This window comes from Mesocricetus auratus, unplaced genomic scaffold (genome assembly GCF_017639785.1).
Source record: "Mesocricetus auratus isolate SY011 unplaced genomic scaffold, BCM_Maur_2.0 Super-Scaffold_100010, whole genome shotgun sequence".
Taxonomy (NCBI): Eukaryota; Metazoa; Chordata; class Mammalia; order Rodentia; family Cricetidae; genus Mesocricetus; species Mesocricetus auratus.
The window spans coordinates 53,967,147-53,990,536 of record NW_024429194.1 but is presented as its reverse complement, the minus strand read 5'-3'; the positions used below and the strand labels follow the sequence as shown (position 1 = coordinate 53,990,536).

Genomic DNA, 23,390 nt, shown 5'->3' with positions numbered 1-23,390 from the left:
AGTTGAGTTGCCATACCCACCCCTCCCCATGGAAACGAGAGAAGTGCCACTTGCTGAGCTCTGCCATGGAGCATTTGTTACTAAGGCTGCTTTAGGTGCTCCAAGAAACTCTTAAGTAGATAAGAGAAAAATCCACATTGCCTCCTGCCTGAAGACAATCTAAGCTTAACACACTCCACTCATCCATCATTTTCTCTCCAGCAGAGTAGGAAGCCACGGTCACGTTTTTGTGAGGGCTGCAGCCGCTTTCAGCTCTGTACGATTATGGGAACAATTAGAACATTTACAGTCACAGGGTTGTGTTCTCTGTGGAAACACTGGACAGATGTACTGGGCAATGAATGTTCTGTCCTGGGGAGGATAAAGCCTCCCAGATCAGACACAGCCTGATTAAAAAATCTCTGGACCTCTTTTATCACCCCCGCCCCGCCCCCCCCAGTCCATTCATTTCCACATATCCCTTGTCTGGCCTCTATAAACTTGTGATATTCTGAATTAATTACCTTCAGACTCCTTGAGAGAACCACAATAGTATTTCAAGACCAATTTTGAAATATGCTTGCATATTTTTTTCAGATAGATAACAGATTTTTAAAACTCTCATGGGGCTGAGTTGTAGCTCAGTTGGTAGAGGGCTTTCCTAATAGGTAAAAGTCCTGGGTTCAACACCCCACCCGGCACTGAAGTTAAGCAGGTCTCTGAAGGTGGGAGCCTCAGAAGTATAAGGTCATCCCCAGGCAAGTGGAGACCAGCCTCCTACCTGAGATCTTATCTCAAAGGGAAAAAAATCCTTCTAGCAACCATCTTGCGGTGACTCCCACACAGATCAATTTACAATCCCTTAGGCAATGGCCACATTGTAATTATGCGTGTTTATCTCACCCTCCCTGGTTGAGGAGGAGGTTGTCTCACCTCTTTTATCTTCTCCTGTGGCTTCAACTTCTTGCCCCCCACCATGCCCAGAGTAGGCATTTGTTTATTCAACAGAGATTCCATGAAAACATGCACATAGGTTCCCTGGACCAAACAGGTCGGAGATTGGGAAAACCAGTCACCTTCCCTGCCAGCTTTTAGCAGCTTCATCATCTAAGGAGAGCAGCCATGCAAGAGGCTCTATCTAATCTTTCACTGAGACAGGGAGGGATTTGAACTTTCTGGACCAGAAGAGTATTTTCAAGGGAACAGTGGAGGCTACAGAGGAGCTGGGGAAGCAGAATGAAGATCTATGCAAACCCCCTTGTTAGGAAGCCACTTGGTTTTCTTTGTGACCAAGATTTTATTCAAGAGAATTCAGCATGAAAGATGTTTCAGAGTGTCTAGGAAAAGAGAAGAAACTTAACCAACATTAATGACAGAAAAAATGGCATGTCCCCAAGCTAATCAACATACGGTAAATTATGTTATTTCCTTATATAATGATTGAAACAAGAAGCTTCAAACTCTAGGAGGCTACAGACTCTGTATATATGATCTTGGCATTTGGAATTCTCAATAGAACTAGCTGTCTCATTACAATTCAAAAAATATGAATGACCCTAAACATTGAACATTATATTCAGTGTGCTGTAATCCCTGGAAACATAAAAATAAATTGATTTTAAGTTTTTCAGTAGTGATACATTTGCATGACATTTTAAACAACGTAAGGGCTTGGAGGAGTAACTCAGTGGTAGAGTTTAAGAATGGTTTCAGGCATCAGCCACTAGTACTGAAAAAAAGGGAATTAGAAATTAGAAATTAATTTTTCACTGAAAAATCTGCTTCTTACATCAATCTTCCACCTACTTAGGTCTCCAGTCAGGTGACAACTTTAGCAATTTTGTGTAATTTAAGCATGTTAAAACTAGTGCATGCAAAGAATTCTTTTTTATTGCAATTGACTCACTCATGTGAATGAGTGAGTGTGTGTGTGTGTGTGTGTGTGTGTGTGTGTGTGTGTGTGTATGGTCAGTACTAGAGACAAGGCCTATCAAATGGTCTAGACAAATAGTCTGCTTCCCAGTCCTTTCTGCAGTCTTTCCTTTCTTTTTCATTTTATCGTTTTGTTTTGTTTTTGTTTTTTGAGACAGGGTTTCTCTGTATTGTTTTGGAGGCTGTCCTGGACCTCGCTCTGTAGACCAGGCTGGCCTCGAACTCACAGAGATCCACCTGCCTCTACCTCCCGAGTGCTGGGATTAAAGGCGTGCATCACCAAAGCCTGGCCTTTCATTTTATCTTAAAGTGAGGTCTCACTGAGCTGCCTAGGCTGACCTGGAACTCACTTTGTAAACTTGGGGTGTTTTGGACTTGGTATCCTTTGACCAATCCTTTCTGAGTGGTTGGGATTGCAGCTCTATATCACCAAACCCTAATTCTAAGCACTGTATTCTTTTTTTAAATATTTTATTTATTTATTATGTATACAATCTTCTGCCTGCAGGCCAGCAGCGAGCACCAGATCTCATTATGGATGGTTGTGAGCCACCATGTGGTTGCTGGGAATTGAACTCAGGACCTCTGGAAGAACAGTCAGTGCTCTTAACTGCTGAGCCATCTCTCCATCCCCCAGCACTGTATTCTTACTCCTCAAACTTGTTCCCTTGCCTAACTAGTCAGTCTATATTTCTTCTCGTTTAATTAGGGAATGCTCTTAGTTTTTAATGGGGGAAATGTATTTCAAAGTTGCTTCATGATTTTTTAGGTATTACTATATTCAATATTAAATATTATATATCAGTAAAGGTGACTCCAATATTCTACTTTTACAAGTGGTATCACATTGAACACTCCTGTACTTTGGACATTTTCTGCATTTGAAAAATCTATCAGTAAGATAACTTTCCAGGAGGGGAATTGCTGAGTCCTAAGTATAAACACTGTAATTTTACATGATATTGCTAAATTGCCTTCTATAAGTATTATATAATTTTACAAATCACCAGAAACAGATGACTCCCCACCACACACACCCACACATAACTTCTGCGGTGTATTTTGAATGTTCTTTAGAGTCAACAGGCTAAAAGGGCAAGTATAGTATCTTAATTGAGGCTCTTTTCTTATAAGTGACATTGACAGCTTTTGTTATATTTAAGGAACAATTATATTTTTTTAAATGAGAACTATCTGTTTTCATTTTCTTTGCCCAGTGTTTTAAAAGTAGGAGCTAAGTTATTTTTCAGGTTGATTGAAATAAGGTCAAATTTTAGAGCATCAAGTAAGGAAACAGCCAATGAAGAGCACTGTAGCAAAGTTGACTTTGAATAGCAGGTTGTTCGTTACACAAGCTCGTTAGAGCTGTCACAGGTTCTTGATGCAAGCTGCTAATAGTGCTCCCTCTCTTTTCTGCATTTGCTTATAATGTGTGGAAGGTTTCTATTAATTTGTTTACTTGTTCATTCGTCTTTACTTTACAGAAGATGTCTTAATTAATATCACTTAAAGGGCTAAGGACTTGTCTAGGATGTGCAGGACCTTGAGTTCATTTCAGAGTGCTGTAAAGTTATAAAGACAAAAAGAATAGAAAAATTCAGAACCCAAGCAATACTTCATGATATTTAAGCTTATCTTTTCTACTATAATTTCAGGATTTTGAGTCACTGCTACACAGTCCTCTGCTATATAATTATAAATGAGTTATAGTCCATGACACTTAAAATTCCACCATTTTACTGTGAAGTCTTTGATCTTTCATGCATATTTGATACATGCACAAAGCTTAGGTCTGCTTTGTGGGGTGGGGCATTCCATCACCCACCAAGACAGCAATGTTGGAACTTTCTGAAGTTAGCAGACCATGAAGAAGGAAAAGCAAGACTTGAAATCAGAAGACTGGTTTTTGAAAAATATAGTCATGAACTACCAAAGCACATGCAGAGCCAAGGAGAGATGTAGCTATTAAATCAGTGTGGCAAGATGGCAGCAAAATCAATGTCTCATAGGTGCTGTCCTCACCTCCTTTTCCTAGTAGACACAGGCAGTCTTAGTGACACCTTGTAGAACCTTGTTTCAGACAACCACTTTCAATAACCAACAGTGTCACATTGGCAATGCTTGGTGTAAGATTTGGTTGGGAAAAAAACAGTAAGACATGTGCTTGAAAGGAGGTGATATCAGGGTCTTAAACACACATTGAGCAATGGAGACAATGAAGTTGGTATCTTTAAGGTAGAAAATGGCATCATAAGGGATGTGTGTAGAGAAAGGGGAAGGTCATGTTGGATGGAAGAAAATAAATTAAAGCAATAGTGGTGCTCCAAACCAGAGGGAAACTAAACATTATGTGTCTGAATTAAACCCATTAGAGCTAGAAATCAATTAGCAATAAACACTGTCAGAGATGATAAAATTACAAAAAGATTGACACCTCTACCTTGGGTGTATAGTGGTGTGGGGACCTAGACAGAGAACATAAGACTGTAAATACATTTGAGGATGGAGACATAGTAATAATAGATAGCTTGATTTTAGATTTCAGGTGTCAAGAAAGCATTTGGACACATTTGAATTGCTGCCATTTTTTTATCATTGGGTAAATACTATGGACATTTGGAAATAAAGAGAAATTCAGTTGACTTAATTTGTGAACTACCAATATAAAAGTTCACTACCTGATGAATGATCAGAAGGGGGAAGGAGAGAGACAGAAAGGGGAGGGAGGGAAACAGAGGGGGTGAGTTGCACAACACCATGACAGCATAAACTAGAACATGAAGCCTAGAGGGCTGTAACCATATGGTTTAGCATAGCCCCTACCTGCCAGGAGCTCCAGCGTATTGTATTTAGGGTTGGGCTGCAGAGCTTCAGACATTAAAACCCTGGAGAGTATTCAAAATGTAATAAGATAATTAAAGGATTAGGAAAGAAATAGCTCAGATATGAACATGAATGTGTGCTTGAGTTAACTTGAAGAAAAGAACAAATGTTATCTTCACTCAAAATAGATAGGTGAATGTCATGGATGTATGTCTCTGGCACTGGCAAGAGAAGAAGGGATTAAATTGGAAACTAAGATGCATGAGAATTTAGCATGAAACTTCCTGGGATGGAGGTTAAATATCAGCTGGATTTGGTGGCTTAAGTGGTCTATAGGTTGTGAAAACTTTTATCTCTAGTGTGGAGAGTTATATAGAAAACATTGTGGTTAGTAGCACTCTGTATCTACTGACTGAGGGTTCCCATCCTCCCAGAAATTTCCCACCACAAATCTTGGCTAAGTAGGTGCCACAAGACATAAATGATCAATTTTTAAAAGGTTGAATGAAGGTCCATTCAAGAACCAGTCCTCTGTGTGTGTGTGTGTGTGTGTGCACTTGTGTCTATGTATCTGTGTGTGTGTTTCTGAGGACTGAGAATGCAAGGCCTTTGTCATGCTATGCATGGGCTTTCCCACTGATCTATTCTACACAGCAATGAGTGCACCAGGCTAGTGTTAGGTGTTGTTGCCTTTCAGGTATCGGTGCATGTGTACTCACCTTATCTGAAGCCTGTCTCTTGCCATGTTCCCCACGTACTGGGTCCCTTGTCTAATTGCTCTTGTTTCAATAGCTCTGGCATCTCAGAAATTAGTGTGGAATACTAGAGAATCCTTGTTCTAAACTAATGAAGTCCAAGAGTCTTGGTCATACATTTTACAAATAACACTTGGATTATTTGTAGCTTTAATTTGTACCAGTTTTACTGGAAATGAAATTACTCACAGACTACCATTTCCTGATGAATCTCTACTACCATGGTAAGACAGCATAATAATCAACATGGGTGCTTAACAGGGATTTGTGGCACAGATAGTGGTCTATTTTATTTGCTCAGACAGATAATATTAGAATATGTATCATTTAAGTAGCTTATTTTTGTACATGCAACTACACCATGTATTCATAAGTATTTAATAATGTAAAAGCAAGTTGGAAAAGAGACCATTACAAGAGTATATTTTTAAGGACATATTTAGAGTTAGAAAGTATTGCCATATATATATTGCGTGGTTTGTTTTTTGGGGGGGGGTTGGCTTTTGTTTTTTTGAAGGTAATATTAAACGGAATTTATAACTTTGTAGATGTTAATGCCCATTGGAAAGCTACCATAGTGTAGGAAGTCATTTTCTTCTTGTTATTATCTCAACATACTTGGCAGGGGCCTGAGGAGTATCTCAATGGGAAAACACTTGTCAGGCATGCATGAGGACTTGGTTATGGTCTCCAGCAAGAACCCACATGTCTAAGTTCTATGAAGCACCCTAATATGAATTGTTTCAATTCTCCAGATCAAGCTATCAGTAGCAGAAGATAAGAGTAAGGGAAAAAAGATGTAGAACCAGCATGCTTGTAAAAGATCATTTTATTGGTAAAAATTTTCATCAACTTGTTGATGGCACAAAAATGCCAGAATAAATGGTTATTTAGAAGTGACTAAACATTGGGACAAAGTTTAACTTGGAAAGATAAACAATAAAAGGTGGATTTTTTAGAATTGTATATGTATAGGCTCACATTGATGACTTTGAAAAGAGGTTAGGAAAGGAAGGGGAATCCAGAGCATTCTGAAATGTTGATGACGATGACAATGATGATGACGATGGTGATAGTGATGATGATAATGGTGATGGTGATGATGATGTCTTGTGAGACAGCATCTGGTTATGTAGCTCAGGCTGGCCTTTAACGTGTGGTAGAACTCCTGCCTTAGCCGGCAACAATATTAGACTGAAGGTGTGTGCCACAATGCCTGGGAAAACACTTTCTTTATATTTCTCAGTACTCAGTATTGAGCCCAGGCCTTGTGCATGCTAGACAATGTTCTGCCACTGACCTGAAATCGTGACCTCTGTTTTTGTTTTCATGAACAGTCACCTATTCTGATAACAAATCCTATGGTCCACTTAGTACTCATGACAACTGTGATTAGAGCCTTCCAAACATTTTCCCATGATATCTTCATAAATACCCTGTAAAGTAAGGAACAGTTTGTAGATAAGGACATGAGGGTTGAAACAGTGAAATAGTTTCCCATGCTGCATAAATGGAAGTGATAGATTCAAAGTCAAGTCTACCTGGTCCTTAGCCAGGACACTCTTCTGTGCACTATGGCATTCTTCTGTCACACGGCCTCTTACATCATGATAACTATAATTTCTAACAAAGAAGGCAATTTAGAATTTACCTCTTTAACGTCAAACTTTCTAACATTCTCAGAATATTTTGGGTTAGGTAAGTATCATTGGTGTGAAGTCAAGGATTAACAGGTGACATTCCTCAACCTGTAAATAGTCAACCTCACATCTAGGCATAGAAAAAGATAATTTCTTGGTTTTTTTTTTTTTTTTTTTTTTTAACGAGACAGGGTTTCTCTGTATTGTTTTGGAGGCTGTCGGTCCAGCCCGGCCTCGAACTCACAGAGATCCGCCTGCCTCTGCCTCCCGAGTGCTGGGATTACAGGCGTGCGCCACCACCGCCCAGCGAAAAAGATAATTTCTTAAGGGCAAAGCATTCAGTGAGAATGCAAGAATTTGTAAAAATAAACTGTGGTAAATGTGACAAACTGACTTGTAAATAAATGCCAACAAAGTTTGGACATCATTGGAGCCTCGAGCTTGAGGAATGGGTGAAGAGGGCAGCAGCTAGAGGCCCTGCCCAGGTGACACTAAGTGGTCATGACCTGGGTCAAGTCAGCTAAGCCCTGAATCATGACTGGAAGAAGTCTGAGAAAAGCATGTGTGAAAGTCTGTATGTAGATGAGTCATGTCCCCTAGAGCAGAAATGAAGATGAACTTGATGAGGAAGGCTCATTGTGCTCAGGGATGCTGCTGGGTTATCACAGAACATATAGTCCTTATGACTTTAATGACTTTGAGTAGGTTATTTGTCAACAGGATTCCCCCCTCTTGATTGCTATTATTTAAAATGAATATTATTTCAATATTAAAGCTTGTATTTTAAGTTCATTTAGAACTTCTCTATGACTTGGTGTTTATAAAAATAAGGAATCTTCTTGTTTATCACTCCTTCCCTAGTCAGTGTTATGTAACTTAAGTGTAGGTATGAGATATTCCTGCCTAAAAGTGTCCTGTATGTATGTTCCCTAAATGAGACAGACCACTGTGAAGCAAATACTATGGAACAAGGTTATGGAGAGTTCTTTTTACCTTGGTACTCCAGCTAAAGGTTGAAGTGATGCATTAACTGCATGTTTTAGCTCTCAAGCAAAAACTTGTCCAAGAGAATAAAATACTTTAAACCTTATAAAATTAGTTGTTGTCAACTGGTTTTCAGTGCCAGGCATCAAACCCAGCACCTCACATATCCTAGGCACACACTCTACCACTAAGGTACCACCTCCGCCACCAGCTCCTTCAGTTTTAAAGGGAATAGCAAATCTGTAATGTTTCATACATATTTACTTATATTATTTTTGTTTCTCAACAAGATTTTTTTTTGTTTTAATGTTTACGAATGAAAGAGCCACAAACCATTGTGAATTTGCATCTACCATGGAAAAGTATTCCACCAGAGTAAAGATGTTCTTGTCATTCAAAAAGAGAGAAGGAGAGTGAGGGAGGAAAGAAGGGAGGGAAGGAGGTAAGGAGGGAGGGACACGCCTTTAATCCCAGCACTCGGGAGGCAGAGACAGGCGGATCTCTGTGAGTTCGAGGCCAGCCTGGTCTACAGAGTGAGTTCCAGGACAGCCTCCAAAACAATACAGAGAAACCCTGTCTCGAAAAACCAAAAAAAAAAAAAAAAAAAAAAAATCAAAACCAAGTCAAACAAAGAACTGTAGATACCACTCCCCCCACCCCACTTGAGTATAAGCATATAAGTATTTTGGAAAAACTGGATCAAAGTTTACAATGTTAAAATGAAGGCATCCTTATTTTCAAAAAGTCTATGATCAGGAAAATTGAAGGAGAAGAACTGTTCACCCATCGGAATCTCATGACTCAATGTAAGGCAGCGGCAGATATAGAATGGTCGCTTCTTTGCGTGTATAAAAGATGCAAGATGTACTAGCTGTCTATTTGGGAAGAAGAGAAAGTGGACACTTCTCTCAAGAGTGGACACTTTGTCTCAAACTTCAAAAAGTTAATTTTAACGGGAACTAACATTTGAGACGAATGCAGCAAAGCATGGAAGACTTAAAACCCTGCTGACAACTTATTCTAGTCAGCCAGCTGTGTAAGGAGGACATCCTCACCACCCTGCATCCTCACCCCACATCCCTTTATACGGACCAGTTTTTTTCTTTCTTTCCTTCTTTCTTCCTTTCTTTCCTTCTTTCTTCCTTCCTTTCTTTCTTTAGTAAGGACTACTTACATTCCCAGTCTTTGGGTTGGGAAACAAACCAGGAAACACATGTTTAATATAAGGTCTTTGCCTATTAGATTTTTCTGTCAACACCAGCAAAGCACAGATAGCAACGTAGAAGGAAGCTCAGAGGTGATAAACTTAAAGTTTTTTAAGGAAAAAAACCGGAGTGAGCTGGAGATACAGTAGAGCGATAAAAAGTTCGTCTAACATGAATGAAGTCCCAGGTTTGATCTTCAGTGCATGCACATACCCGTGTGTGTGCGTGTGTGTGTGATGTGTGTGTGATGTGTGTGTGTGTGTGTGTGTGTGCGTGTGTGTGTGATGTGTGCGTGTGTGTGTGTGTGTGCCCATGTGTGTGATGTGTGTGCGTGTGTGTGTGTGTGTGATGTGTGTGTGTGGTGTGTGTGTGTGTGTGTGTGTGTGTGTGTGTGTGCCCATGTGTGTGATGTGTGTGCGTGTGTGCGTGTGTGTGTGTGTGTGATGTGTGTGTGTGTGGTGTGTGTGGTGTGCGTGTGTGTGCGTGTGTGTGTGTGATGTGTGTGTGTGTGCGTGTGTGTGTGCGTGTGTGTGCGTGTGTGATGTGTGTGTGCGTGTGTGTGTGTGTGTGATGTGTGTGTGTGTGTGCGTGTGTGTGTGTGTGGTGTGTGTGGTGTGTGTGATGTGTGTGTGTGTGTGTGTGTGTGTGTGTGTGTGTGTGTGTGATGTGTGTGGCATGCTTTGTGCATACCGTGGTCAGAGGACAACTTGTAGCACTTGGATCTCTCCTTCTGCCGTGTAAGTTTGGGGAAAACTGAACCCTGATCCTCAGCTTTGGTGACAAGCGCCTTCACCCACTGAACCACCTTGCCAGTCTAAACACGCCCATCACACTGACCTCATTTTTAAGGAAAGATCTATGGAGAAGCTGTCAGTTTAAGTAAGCATGTAATTTGCATGAATATCTTGATACTGACTTTACAACATATGGGGAATTACAGTCTTCTCAGAACTTTAAATCCTTTCTAAGTTAGTCACTTCTTAGCCTTCCTAAACTTGAAATTAAAAGTTTCTAACTTTTTCTTCTGCTTCTTTTTTTTTTTTTCTTTCCATTGTGGACACATCACACTTATAATTAGAAACTGCTCATGGGATAAAAGGATCTCACTGATATTCGGGTATTGGGGCTGCTTTGTAGTGAATCCACTCACGTCTCAGAGGTGTGGTTATGTGAAGAGTACTTTCCACTTTTCCTATTCTGCCTTGATGCCTTTGCTCCTACCATTCTCTGCTAAACAGATAAGAACAGGGATGTGGTGATGCACACCTTTAATCCCAGAACTCAGGAGGCAGAAGTAGGTGGATCTCTGTGAATTTGACACCAGCCAGAGCTCCGAGAGACTTTGTATCAAAAAAGAAAAGAAAGGGGATAATAAACACAATTTTAAACTAAACATAATAGAAGTTATTTTCTTCTTGGTTGCAATATAACTATTACAAGTCTAGATAATTACTTTTTTAAGAAAAGCCCCCAAACCTTTAAATTATGTGGAAATTAAATTTAAAAACCTTCTTTTCAAAAACCACGTCATGTCTCTTGATTTCAGGAAAGGTTTGTAGTGACTCTTGCTACAGAGCAGAGACGTAGCTGGATCCCACTGGAGAACTGCTGTGCATGGTACGGACAGGAGTACACGGGACACCAGGTAAGATATTGCTGAGGGTAATAATTTCCCTGCGCAAATTTCTCCCAAAAGATATGATTTTTCCATAGAAAGTTGTTCGTCTGTACCCCAGGCCCACAAGCTGGCTGGCAAATTTTATTGGCAGGAAAATTGATAAATAGTTATAGCCTGGAGATGCAGTTTCTCTTTCTGTGCATAACTGTCTTCTCATATCCCTTGACTGTTTTTATCTCAAAGCATTAATCTCTGTTTCCTGGGGGAAATATATATTCATGGTGATGCATCGGTAAATTCTCCACCGCCCAAACATTTGCCTTAGAATTGCATTTTAAAATATCACCTTTCTATATCAAATGAAGGTCTTGCCCTTTCCTCAGAGGTCACCTAGCTCAGGAGGGTTTGGGTTTGTTTGTGTGCTTCTGTGTGGATTCCAAATGGCTATGACTTTGATGAGATCGGTCTTGGGCCATCTCTTAAACCATTTTGAAATAGTAGGTTTAGAAATCTACATTGGAAAGAAACACCCTCCACCCATCTCCAATGATACACAGCTGTCTAGCAGGGCAGCAGAAACACTATGGTTTCAATAATGCGCCATTCTTCCATCTCAAAGTGGAGTAAGTAGATATTCATTTAAAGTGTTCCGTGTGCACCATTCTGTGTGGCAGAGAACTGGGGATGGAGTTTGGGCAGCACCAAATTCCTCATCATTAGCAGCACACCACAAGGACAATTGTATTATTCATCCCCACAAGAGTAGCTGGAAAATGAGGAAGCCTACCCTTTCCAACATACTGTGTTAGTTCACAGCTAGACATTGCCTTGTAGGGTAGGAAATGAAATGAAGGAATTGGAAGCAAGACAGCTAAACCCAAGGGAAGAAAGATGTACATAGTCTGTCGAAGGTCAGATGCTGTGCTGAGAATCTCTAAGTACAGAGTAGCAGTAAAAGCTCACTGACCAGAAATAGGTGCTGTGAAGATGGGAGTGGACGGCTTTCCACATCAAACGGAGCAGCCTTCATACTTCTGGTAGCTTTCGCTGTGTGAGCAACATACTTAGGCCTCAGTACAAAGAGGCATTGAAACACATTTTGTTAATGGACCTTTGATATAAAAAGCCTTTAGAGAAATGGGCAATTTGAGTGAGACCAAAAAAAAATTGCCATCAAAATTGGTGTCATTTCTAACTCATTTGCCAAAACTATAATTAAAGCATGTAAGAGGATGTTTAAAAGCTATAATTAAAGCATACATTGGAACAGTAAACATTTATGGACCATTCATCACACATAAGAGAACCAGGAGGTACAGATGTTGCCTCCATCCTGGGAGCTTATGAGAGAATCCTGGATGGTTGACAAATTGTCTGCACTTTAAACATGTAAAATTCTTCATATATATTCTTAGTCACAGGTCCTCCATGGAAGGAGACATTGAACTAAAACCCCTGGAGCCTTTGCTGTTTCTTCTTTTGTGTTGGTTTTAGTTCTGGGGATTGAACCCAAGTGCTGGTACATGCTAAACGTACCATGCAAAGTGCTCTGCCATGTATCTAACCTGTATTCATCTTTTTTTTAAACTTAATTTGGGTTCCCTCTAGGAGAGGCCAAAATAAATGCCTGGCTAGCATTTTAAACCATTACACAGATTCATCATGGTTAAATTTCCCTTACAACCTTAGTAGGTTCCTCTTGTGTTGACGGATGTCCACACCCACTTCAATTCATTGCTAGGTATTTGTGTGATATGTATTGTGATGTGATCATGTGATATGCTGTCTTAATCCACTGGCTGATGTTGTGGTAAGCATGAGGAATGTAGATTGAAACAAAAAAGCCTCTACATCATAAAATGCACTTTCTAGTAGATAAACAAAGGCAAAATACTCAAAACTAGTCAGTCACAACTTCTGACAAGCTCTTTGAAGAATGGGGAAAGACGGTTTGGGTAACATTGTTTTGGGTAGAGGCATCAGTGAAGCTCTGTGAAGAAAAGTAAAATAATAAGAATAAGAGTAAGTAAGAATAAGGGGAAGGAGAAGGAAGGAAGGAGGAGGAGGTGGAGGAGGAGGAGGAGGAGGAGGAGGAGGAGGAAGAAGAAGAAGAAGAAGAAGAAGAAGAAGAAGAAGAAGAAGAAGAAGAAGAAGCAGAGGAAGAGGAAGAGGAGGAAGAAGATGAAGAGATGTTCTGTTTATTTTAATTTTTTTCCTGTCTCAATGGCATCTTTAGGATATAACCTGTGTATTCTGTTACTTTTGTGGCTTAGAAGAAATATCCTTCATAGGTTCCTGCATTTGAATGCCAGGTGATCAAGTGCTCAGCTGTTTTGAGTGTTTGTGGAACCTTTGGGATGGAAGGCATGGCAGGCAAAGGTAGGCTGCAGGGTGCAGGGTTTCACGGTTGTTACCCAGCTTTGATTTTGGTCCCAGCTCTACTTCAGCCCCTCACACTTCTGCCTGAGTCAGAGCTTTCCCAGCTGTCATGCCTACCCTGTCATTCCCTGACGCTTTGCACCCAAAAGCAAGACTCCACTCTCGTAAAAGCAGCTCAAGTGTTTAGTCACTGAAATATGAAACAGCAGCTTTAAGACTTGACCCCCTCACAGAACTTTCACTTGCAGGTTACTAAGTTCCCATCCCTTACTCTCACCTTCATTTCTTTTCCTTCACTTTTCTCTCTTTTGACAAAAGATTCTTTCATCTGTATGTCCCATACCCACATCTCAATATCTGAGATAAATTTCGTCTGTCTTCTCCTGCCACCATGTCGCCATTGTCACGTTTATGTTGAATTTAACAGCAGCACCAGTAACTGCAAGCTCAGTGTCTACATTTATATATAACCACAGGCTGAGCATAGCACCTAATGTTGGCCAGGGTATGTCATGGGTTAAGGGCTCTCCACTTACACAAGGACTAACACCAATTCCTTTTTGTGGGCCAATAAAACTATCAATAATTAAGTGTTAATTTGTTCCTTTGTCACCTAACTGAAATGGATTTGGAGAAGAAATATTTCCATGCTGTTGATGGAAGAATGGAAGAAGTAATTTTATTCAGTAGCTATATTGCAAGTGTCAAAGTGAATCTTCAGTTAGAAAACCTTCAACATAACTTAGCTCTAAGCCGTATACTAGTAATCATGCTTTTCTTTTTCTTACACTATCTTCAAAACAAAATGCTATTTCAGTTTAGAGAAGTGTGTGTGTTATGGGGATCAGGTCACAAAACTTATGTACTCCAGACAGGTGTTCTAGCACTGAGCTATCCTTCCGTCCATCAAATTATAGGTGAAACTTTACCCTAATGCTGGGGATGTTAACCCAGTGGTAGTGCACTTCCTCACATATGTGACCATGGATTCAGTTCCCAGGACCTTAAAAAACAAAGAAAACACACTTGTTGATAGCCTGTCTTGTTTTATATCAGTGTCGTCAAACGCATCACAAAGCATGTTATAGAATGGAAATAAATTAGCCCTTGCTAATCTTTGATCTGAAATTATTTGTAAAATTTTTTCCTAGAAACAGTTCTAGGAAACCTAAAGCCAGATGGTGGTAGTGGTACACACTTTTAAGCCCAGTACTCAGGAGGCAGATGTAGGTTAACCTGATCTACGGAGTGAGTTCCAAGACAGCCAGGGTTACACAGAGAAACCCTGTCTTGAAAAACCAAAATAAAGAAATGATTCACTGCATTTCTTTACAACAGAGATAGGAGGGAGTAGACGATCAGTTTTACTATTATAATGCAGTGGGGAATGCAGACATTTATGAATGTACTGACTGTTACTAATAAACTATAATGAACAAAACAATTAAAATGTCTTCATGACAAAGGGAGAGCTTCAGTAAATGCTCAGTTACTGCCATGTGTATGAGCACTTACTGTTTCTACAGAGCATGGTTCCTGACGCTGCTCTTTCCTACTGGGACGGTATCTCTTACTTTAGGGATAGAATTTCCATTGCTGGGACTCTGGAGGTCAGAGCTTCTATTTTCTATGTTGGCTTTGATATTGCAGAAGAATTCCATCAGGCCTTTCATTTGCAGTAAAATTACTTCCAAAGTTCATCTTCCTGTTCTTATCGAAGTCTTTCCAGGAATTCTTTGGAGTGTAAGGTCTAATGCAAACCATGGTCCCAAGCCACCCTTCTAACTTCTGTAGAGTTTAAAAATGTATCTACCAATACCAGAATACCTGTTGAAAATCCTGGGTTTATCTTTTCGTCCTGAGACTGGACCCTTGTCTGCTTGAGAATTTGGATTCTTCCTCTGGTGATATGGAGACAGCACTTTTTATTTTGAAAGCTCTAATTACCTTTGATGTGGTCAAGTTTACTCATTCCTCAGCTCATGAGCTGAAGTATGGAAGGAACGTGACTGTCTTATGTGTGAGCTTAAGAGATAACATCTTGGCTTTAAAATTGTTGTATACTAGAGGAGCCAGAGTTTATATGTGTACAGATTTTTAAAGTAGACTAGATTCTTTTTGTAAAAACAGGAACTCAGGTCTCGAAAGGCCTAGATAGTTGCAGATCATTTCTGCTTTTCCACTGACATACAAAAGGGAAGTGGGCAGGGCAACTGAAAAATAATGGCTTTTGGTCCCTATGTTCAGTTTTCTTCCTCTCTTATGTTTCTCTGACTTAAACGTTCCACTTTCTGAATCTCATAGAAAGTAAAGTGATAGTTAAAGATTAAAAGAAGTAGACTAGAAAGTTCCAGACTTATATTCAAAATACAGGCTTATTTTATAAATACCACTTTGTTGTAACTTGATAATTCCCAGATTTCCTTTTCTTTACTTCTCTTAATCATGACTACATCTTCAAGTTTGGTGGTAGAACACTAACTGTCCTAAAACATACCCAAAAAGTACATTTATATTGTATAATTTGTATAATCTCTTTTCATTGTTTTTTGTTTTGTTTTTGCTTTTTTAAAAAAATAGTGTTGGGGATTGAAGCAGGGCTTCCTGAATGCCAGGCAAGGGATCCACCACTGAGCTGTGTTTCCAGACTTCTTTTTACTTTTTATTTTGAGTTAGTGTCCCACTAAGTTGTGCAGACTAGCTTTAACCTCACCCTGTAGTCGATGCAGTTCTCAAACAGTCCATTTTGCTGCCTCAGTCTCTGAATAGTTTAGATGACATGCTGTCCCCCTGGGTCCAGCTTTATTTGGCTTCTTGGTACTCAGGTGGCTTTGCCTCTGCAAACCTGGTTACTTTGTGCTCCTGATTAATAATGTGTTTTAATCCTTGGGTGACTGACGTTATATTCCTATCTTCTTGAGAGTTCTCAATGTCCTTGTATTAAAATTTCACTTTTCCCTTTTTATTAGACTTGCCTCCCTATAAACCACCATTCTAGTTACTCAGCTTGATGTGCCGCCTTTTGGCTTCTGGTCCTCGTTAAACGGCTTGCAATGATTTTATTTGATTTTGCTCATTCCACAGAGTTTGAAATGTATCTGACACTGGGGATTAGACTCTCGGGGCCTTCTGACAATGGTAGGTGGATGGGAAGTATGAGAACCCATCTGGGTAGAGATGCTTTTGACATTTTGAACAAAAATACCTGCCTGGAAGTCACTTAATCAGTGAAGAATAACCTTACACAGCAAGACTTCTCAAGGGAAGGTACTTCCAGGGTTGAACAATTAATCAGATTGTTCAATACCTGATGGTTTCTCTGATGTCTCTTCTTCTATTTTCCCAAATTAGGGGTGTTGTTCATCCTCTCGAGTGAGTTATTTCTAGTGTTCTCATATAGTCCCTAAATCCTCAGTCAGAAAAGGGTAATTTCTGTTAAGTGTGTCTTGTCCAAAGGAAGTCCCTTTGGCTCCTTGAACAGGCACATCTCACGTGTCTCATCCAGAATTTATCAGTGAATGAAATAGGACACAGCGTCTCATAAGCTGAGGGCATCAGTGGTCCCTGAACCTGAAGTACAAAATCCTCCTTGTCTTTTCTACCTCACTGAAAATGCAGAAGAGGCCATGGTATGTACCTCTGCCCACAGTTTAACAGCAATTAAAGGAAAGTCACCAAATTGTGCTAATGGTCACATCCTTCACTGACAGGCGCTCATGTAAAGTCCCATGGTTTGATATTTTTCAGTGCGGGCCATCTCATCTCAGCATCGCCTAGCAGTCGTGAGGTGAAATGTTCACTTTTTTATAACGCTTGTTTTCCCTCTGAAAGACTAACAAGCAGAATGTAGCTGCCCAGACGTGGGCCTTTTGCAGACATTTCTTGAACACGAATAAGCTAAGCCTGCCAGTTCAAGGAAAACAACTGGCAGTGTTTGCTGCAAATGATAAAATCTCACTTTCAGAGGAAAATTAGAGTGTTGGAGAACTCACATCCCCTGGGAACTTGGCAGCTTCCCAGGACTGAGAGACTTCCCTGACGAGCTGAGGAGATTGGTGGCGATATTAACTAGACTGATATTTTAGATGCTGTGATGAAATATATCAACATTAGAAAGATCGCATGACCCAGTGAGCCAATATTTTTCCAACAGCTGATGCAGGATACAGAATCATACTTGAGTAAAATCAGAAGGCATCAGAATGAAAAAGTTCACTGATTCCTTTCCTCATTCTAGATTATAATCAACTTTCAGGAAGCTACTGGTTTTTGAATGTTACTGTAATGTTAAAGATATCCAAAGACAATGTGGAAAGCCTATTACAATTATCCTTCCTCTTTAATTTAAATGTTTATATGAAAATAAAAAGAGGCTATAGCATCAGCTTGAGACCAAATTAACAGATTGGATCCAACACTAGATATGAGAAGCCATGCCTTCAATTAATAAGATGAATGGTTTTATTATTATAAAAACTAAAATTATTTTTCTATTAAGAATTATCTAGGATAATATAGTAATAAATAAATATATTTATTACGTGCCTTCCTTTCTTTCTTTCTTCCTTCTTTTTTGAGACATGGTTTCTCTTTGTGTTATAGGATGGGCCTGATCTGAAACTCACCATGTAGCCCCACACTGGGCTCAAATTGATGGCAATCTCCTGCCTTAGCATTTCAATTCTGGGATTATACAAGAAATTATCTAGCTTATATCTACTTCTAATGAATGAAATTATCATGTCATTGTAAATACTGATAAAAAAATAATTCATGTACCCAAATGCACTTTTTAGTCTTTAACAGTCATAGAGAATGGAAATGCCCCTAAAATCTGTATATTTGCAAAGCACTTAATTTACACTAATTAAAAGAGAAAGCATTTAGAGTTTCTGCCTCCTGTATGGTAACATGATTTCCGTTGTCTCAGTAAAGTCAGGGTTCTATGGACAAGGAAGAAGGAACTAGGAATCCAGTAAATGGCTTCACGACACAGCAGCCACCTGTCACGATTAAAGCAAAGGAACATTTTCCCATTGCCACATGACAGTCACCGCATTGTGACTGCTTTTGTGCAGTGGTGACAAAGGAATACTGGGTCTTAGGAACAAAGACTTTACACTGCTGTGCTCCTTGGCTGCCAGATTCAGGGTGACACTTACTTGATAAGCAACACATCAACAGTGGACAGAGGTAGTGGTAGGGCCCTGTAATGCCCATTGGGATTAGCCTATCCCTGTAGTCTGGTTCCTAAAGGCAATAATGGGTTTTTCTCTACACTGAGTGAGTTTTGCTTCTTTCCTAAAGAGTATAAAACAGTGACATGTACTGCTATCCCATATCCTAATCTTAGGTCCCAGCTGTACCTCGACTTACCTCCTTGCTTCATAAGTTGGCCATGGATATTTTGAATGATGGACTGACTATTATTCAAGAAAATTAATTGAGTGAAGCAAAGTAAACTAATAGAATTAAATTAAGAGAATATTGGTATGAGATGAGAGTATAAAGATGGTAGAGAAATAGTCATGAGTATGTGTGGACCCTGTTAGAATGACCGCAGAAGCTACAGTGATCACCCATTAATCATGCCTGGGGACACCATAGGATTAGTATTTTAAAAGGGGATTTTCCCTTTGGACACACACACTGAATTGAATATCCCGGAAGGTCTGGGGTAGAAATGTCTACTTGACATTTGGAAAGAAAGTCTGACCTTTACGAGAGAGACTAGGCTCAGAATATAGACTTTGGAATATTCAATATAAAAGACACAGTTGAGGTTGTAGGAGCTGCTGAGGTTTCTTTTCCCTTGACACATAATAAGAAGTGATAAGGCAATCAAAGTTAAGAAACAGGGATTGAAAGACTGCTCTCTCAGAGCTAAAAGTATTTTTGATGATGTTAAAGGAAGTTTCTAAAAGGAGGGCATTATCTGAGCATTCAGCATAAATGTAAACAAGTAGTCAATAAATATTTTAAAAAATAATTTTAGGAGGGCTTAGAGTTATAGAACATTATATAGTATAAAAAGATCTTACATGTCAGACTTTCCCCTATTATTAACTTCTTACATTCATACATGTTTGTGACTATTATATTACTGTTATCTATCTATCTATCTATCTATCTATCTATCTATCTATCTGCCTATGTATCTATCAACTATCTGACAGAGACCTAAAGAGAAAGATCCTGCTGTGTTGGACTGGCTTTTAATTCCGTGACTTAAGCAGTCCTTCTGCCTTAGCATTCTGAGTATTTGGTACTCTAGGTACTCATCACTGTACCTGACTCATGCAGATACAGTTGTTTTGTTTTGTTTTTTTCTTGAGATAGGGTCTTACTTTGCATTGCTGACTTATCCAAAACTTGCTATGTAGACCAGGCTGGACTTGAACTCATACTTATAGAGATCCATTTGCCTATCAGAAGGATAATTTCTGTGTGTGTGTGTGTGTGTGTGTGTGTGTGTGTGTGTGTGTGTGTGTGTGTGTATGCTTGCTAATGCTAAGTTTTTGGGTACCAAACCCATGACATTACAGCTGCTCTACACGTGTGCTCCACCACACAGTACACCCTCTGCCCTGAAGTCCATTTTCAGCACGTCATATCTGAGGCATCTCCACAGCCTGATGTATCACTGCTGATGACTTTGGCAGTCAAACTGAGAGCATCTGTCAGATTCCTCTACTAAGGAAACAGCTGCTCTTTCTCATCCTTGCCTTACTCTCTGAAGGGAAGTTACCAAATAAGGCCCCATCGAATGACAGGGAAGTCACATCTAACCACTTCACTGGAAGTCTACATCCATCATTTTAAATTCTACATGGAATATTTGTCTCTTCCCCACATTTGTCAGTTACCCAATCATTTGTTTGTATCAGTCCAGACTCATGGGTATTTATTTTATTTTATATTTTTATTTTTTATCTTTTTGGTTTTTCAAGACAGGGTTTCTCTGTGGCTTTGGAGGCTGTCCTGGAACTCACTTTGTAGACCAGGCTGGCCTCAAACTCACAGAGATCCGCCTGCCTCTGCCTCCCAAGTGCTGGGATTAAAGGCATGCGCCACCAACACCCGGCATGGGTATTTATTTTAAACTTGAGTTATAACACAAAACAAAATTTGACTTTATTGCCTAAGTCCATCCAGATTTCAACCTTGAGAGCTCTCTCAGTTGGCTCCCTTGTCTCTCATAGATGCTCATTCAGTTAGTGAGGCTCCTCCCTCAGGATTGTGCACACAGGCAGTGTCAAGGAGTGTCCCAATAGGGAAACACTAGGACCCTTAAATAACAAGGGAAAGTATAATACCGTCCTCAACAAGCTGTAATCTTATAAAAATGTAAAGGGATCAAAGCTGTAGTTAAGCCATGAAAAGATTGAAAATATTTCTTTGTTTGAAATCTCAGAGTGGTCAAATTGAATGAAGGATGAGGATGTCACTTAAAATTTCTAGCTGATGTAGTTAAGGAGAGTAAATTGTTACTGTCTGTTCTTACTGCTTTTATATTTGGCACACACCATTTTTTTCAAATGGCAAGTAATGTGGTAAACGTTAATTATGATGCAAGTGTGCCAGAATTTTTGATGTTCTCTAAACTTCTCTGTGAATGCCAACCTTGCAGGATTATAGAGAAAAGGATTTGATTTTAGGCCTCATTTAAATTCCTGCAAAGACTTGATCTTGGGAAATGCTATAAAAATGTTTTCCAACGAGTTGGTAATTTTTCTCACAATGAATGTCCTTTAGCATTAAAGTAATTTTGAAATATTTAGGAGACAGAAACCTGTGTTCATTTTGTTGTTTGATCATTTCCTTGGTCACGTTAATTGGTACAGTTTTAAGTTTTTACTGGGAGCAAAAGAAATTGAGTGAGTTGGATATGTTATTGGATAGGATGTAGACAAGGATGAGGAGAGAATGTTTATTCGTAGCCCATACTGTCCATGTGTCATCAGCCATATTTCCTGGATTTGGGTCCAGAGAAGCCGTTTACAGCAGCCACTCTAGCAGAGTTTGGGAAATGCAGTCTTTGTGCTAAGTAGTGTACAGGATACTGAAATGACCCTACATTCAACCAGGCACAGGCCCTGCTACTAAAGAGTTGGGGAGCATAGGACACATCCCAGTTAAGAGAGGGTGTAGACGGATAAACCCTGTGTGCGAGCTATGTGCAGTGGTGAGGAGTCTAATTGCTAGTGTGGAGGAGGACTCCTAAGCCAGAATTGGTCTGTGTAGGGAAAGGAGTAAGGACGCTAGAGCTATACTTCAACAGAGCCCTGAAGGACAAGGGAGAGACGGAGGGAGTGGAGGTTCTGTAAACACAAAAGAGTATGGCATTTCAGGACCAGAGCAAGTCCTTCAGTGCAGTTGGGTCAGAGTTCGAGAAACACAGTGTTCACTCTGCAAACCCCAGGCAGAACTGTGTGAAGAAGCCAGTCAAGTTTTAACATGCTTATTTAGCCCATATATTTGAAATGGCACCTCAGCATATAACTGATATGAAAAACCATTGAGATTTTTCAACTTTCTACTAAATTTTGGAAATCAAGTGTGTTTAGAAATCACTGTATCAGTTTAGACTACTCACATTTCAAGTGCTTGGTGTCCAGACGTAGTAGACTCATGGCTGCCCTATCAAACACTCCAGTTCTGGAGTGAAGTAGTGAGAGATTAATCTGCAGGGCCACTTCAGGAACAGCCGAGGTCAAATGTTTGTCAGCTCAGTTGCTCACCTGAAGGACTGTGAGAGGTCCCGGGGAGCTTTATGGAGGAGAGTAGTGGATCAAGTTACTGACTTCCACGCTGCAGGATAGATTGGAGGCGGCTTTATGAGGAGTCAGCTGGTTCTAGATAACACATAACTTTTAGTAGGGGAGCGATGCGGGAATAATGAGATGCCAGAGTCCAGTCACGGGGGTCAACTGGTGCAACGGTGGCATGTACCTGGGATTCCAGCCACTGTGCAGGCTGGGGTGGCAGGAAGATGACTGGAGCCCAGGAGATCCAGGCCCATGTGGGGGAAAATGAACTGTAAGACGAGAACCTAAAGGTATTGATAGAGTGTAGACCGGAGAACACAAGCATGATTACATCACTTCTCTTTCCCCTCCTCTACCCTTCCAGGAAGTATGATAGAACTGTTCTGAGAACTAGAGCAATGGTGTGTATCAAGCAATGAAGTGTGTACATCCAAGTTGCTGGTGAGACAGCCCACTGTAATGCTCATATCTAAAACAGAGATGGGTGTCACCAGCCCATAATTAGTAACTGAAATCATGGGACTTGCTGTAGTCTGCATGTGGCTTTTCCTTGAAACCACATGTGTTAGAAGCTCGCTGCTCAGAGTGGTGATGTTGAGAAGACTTTAGACTTTTAAGAGGTAGGGCCTCGTGGGAGGGCGTTGGGTCTTCAGAATGTCTCTCAGAAGTGATGAAGGTTCTTCCCACAGGATGGTGATTAATGCCTGTGGCCTCAGGCTCGTCCTCGTTTGGGCTGCCCACTGCAGCGTGTCTTCTCCAGTGCACACCTATGCTTCTTCATGCCGTCTGCCATGCCATGGCTCACCAAAGGGGCTCTCACCAGAACAGTTCCCTTGGGCCACCTGATCTTGAACTTTCAGCCTCTAAAACAGAGCTAAACAAACCTGCTTTCTTCCCAAGGCACCCAACCTCTGTTACCTTCTAGTAGTTACAGAAAGTAGGCTAAACGAGGGTACAGAAAATCATGCAGGATGGGTGTATTGTTGTGGTTGTCTAGTTTGGTTTATTTTGGAGAGATTGATCCCAACTCTTTTTTTTTTCAAGACAGGGCTTCTCTGTGTAGCTTTGGAGCCTCGCTTGGCACTCACTGTATAGAACAGGCTGGCCTCGAACTCACAGAGATATGCCTGCTCTGCCTCCCAAGTGCTGGTATTAAAGGTGTGCACCACCACTGCCCAGCTGATCCCAACTCTTAAGCATGCTAGGCAAGCACCCTGCTACTGAGTTACATGCCCAGCTCCTCCGATCTGATGTTTTAAAAACAGTTTCTGAGAAACTGATTTAAAATGCAGAATCTGGTCTTCACT

The 23,390-nt window shown here is 40.3% G+C and overlaps 1 protein-coding gene across 1 annotated transcript in view; it reads left to right on the top strand.

Moving 5' to 3' along the window:
- Positions 1-23,390, top strand: part of Slc39a10 (solute carrier family 39 member 10) — a 126,349-nt gene that overhangs the window by 39,392 nt on the left and 63,567 nt on the right. Inside the window, exon 4 of the mRNA XM_040753637.1 lies at positions 10,865-10,963. Within this exon, the coding sequence (XP_040609571.1) occupies positions 10,933-10,963 (31 nt within the window). The 5' untranslated portion in view covers positions 10,865-10,932. The remainder of the gene's footprint in view (positions 1-10,864; positions 10,964-23,390) is intronic.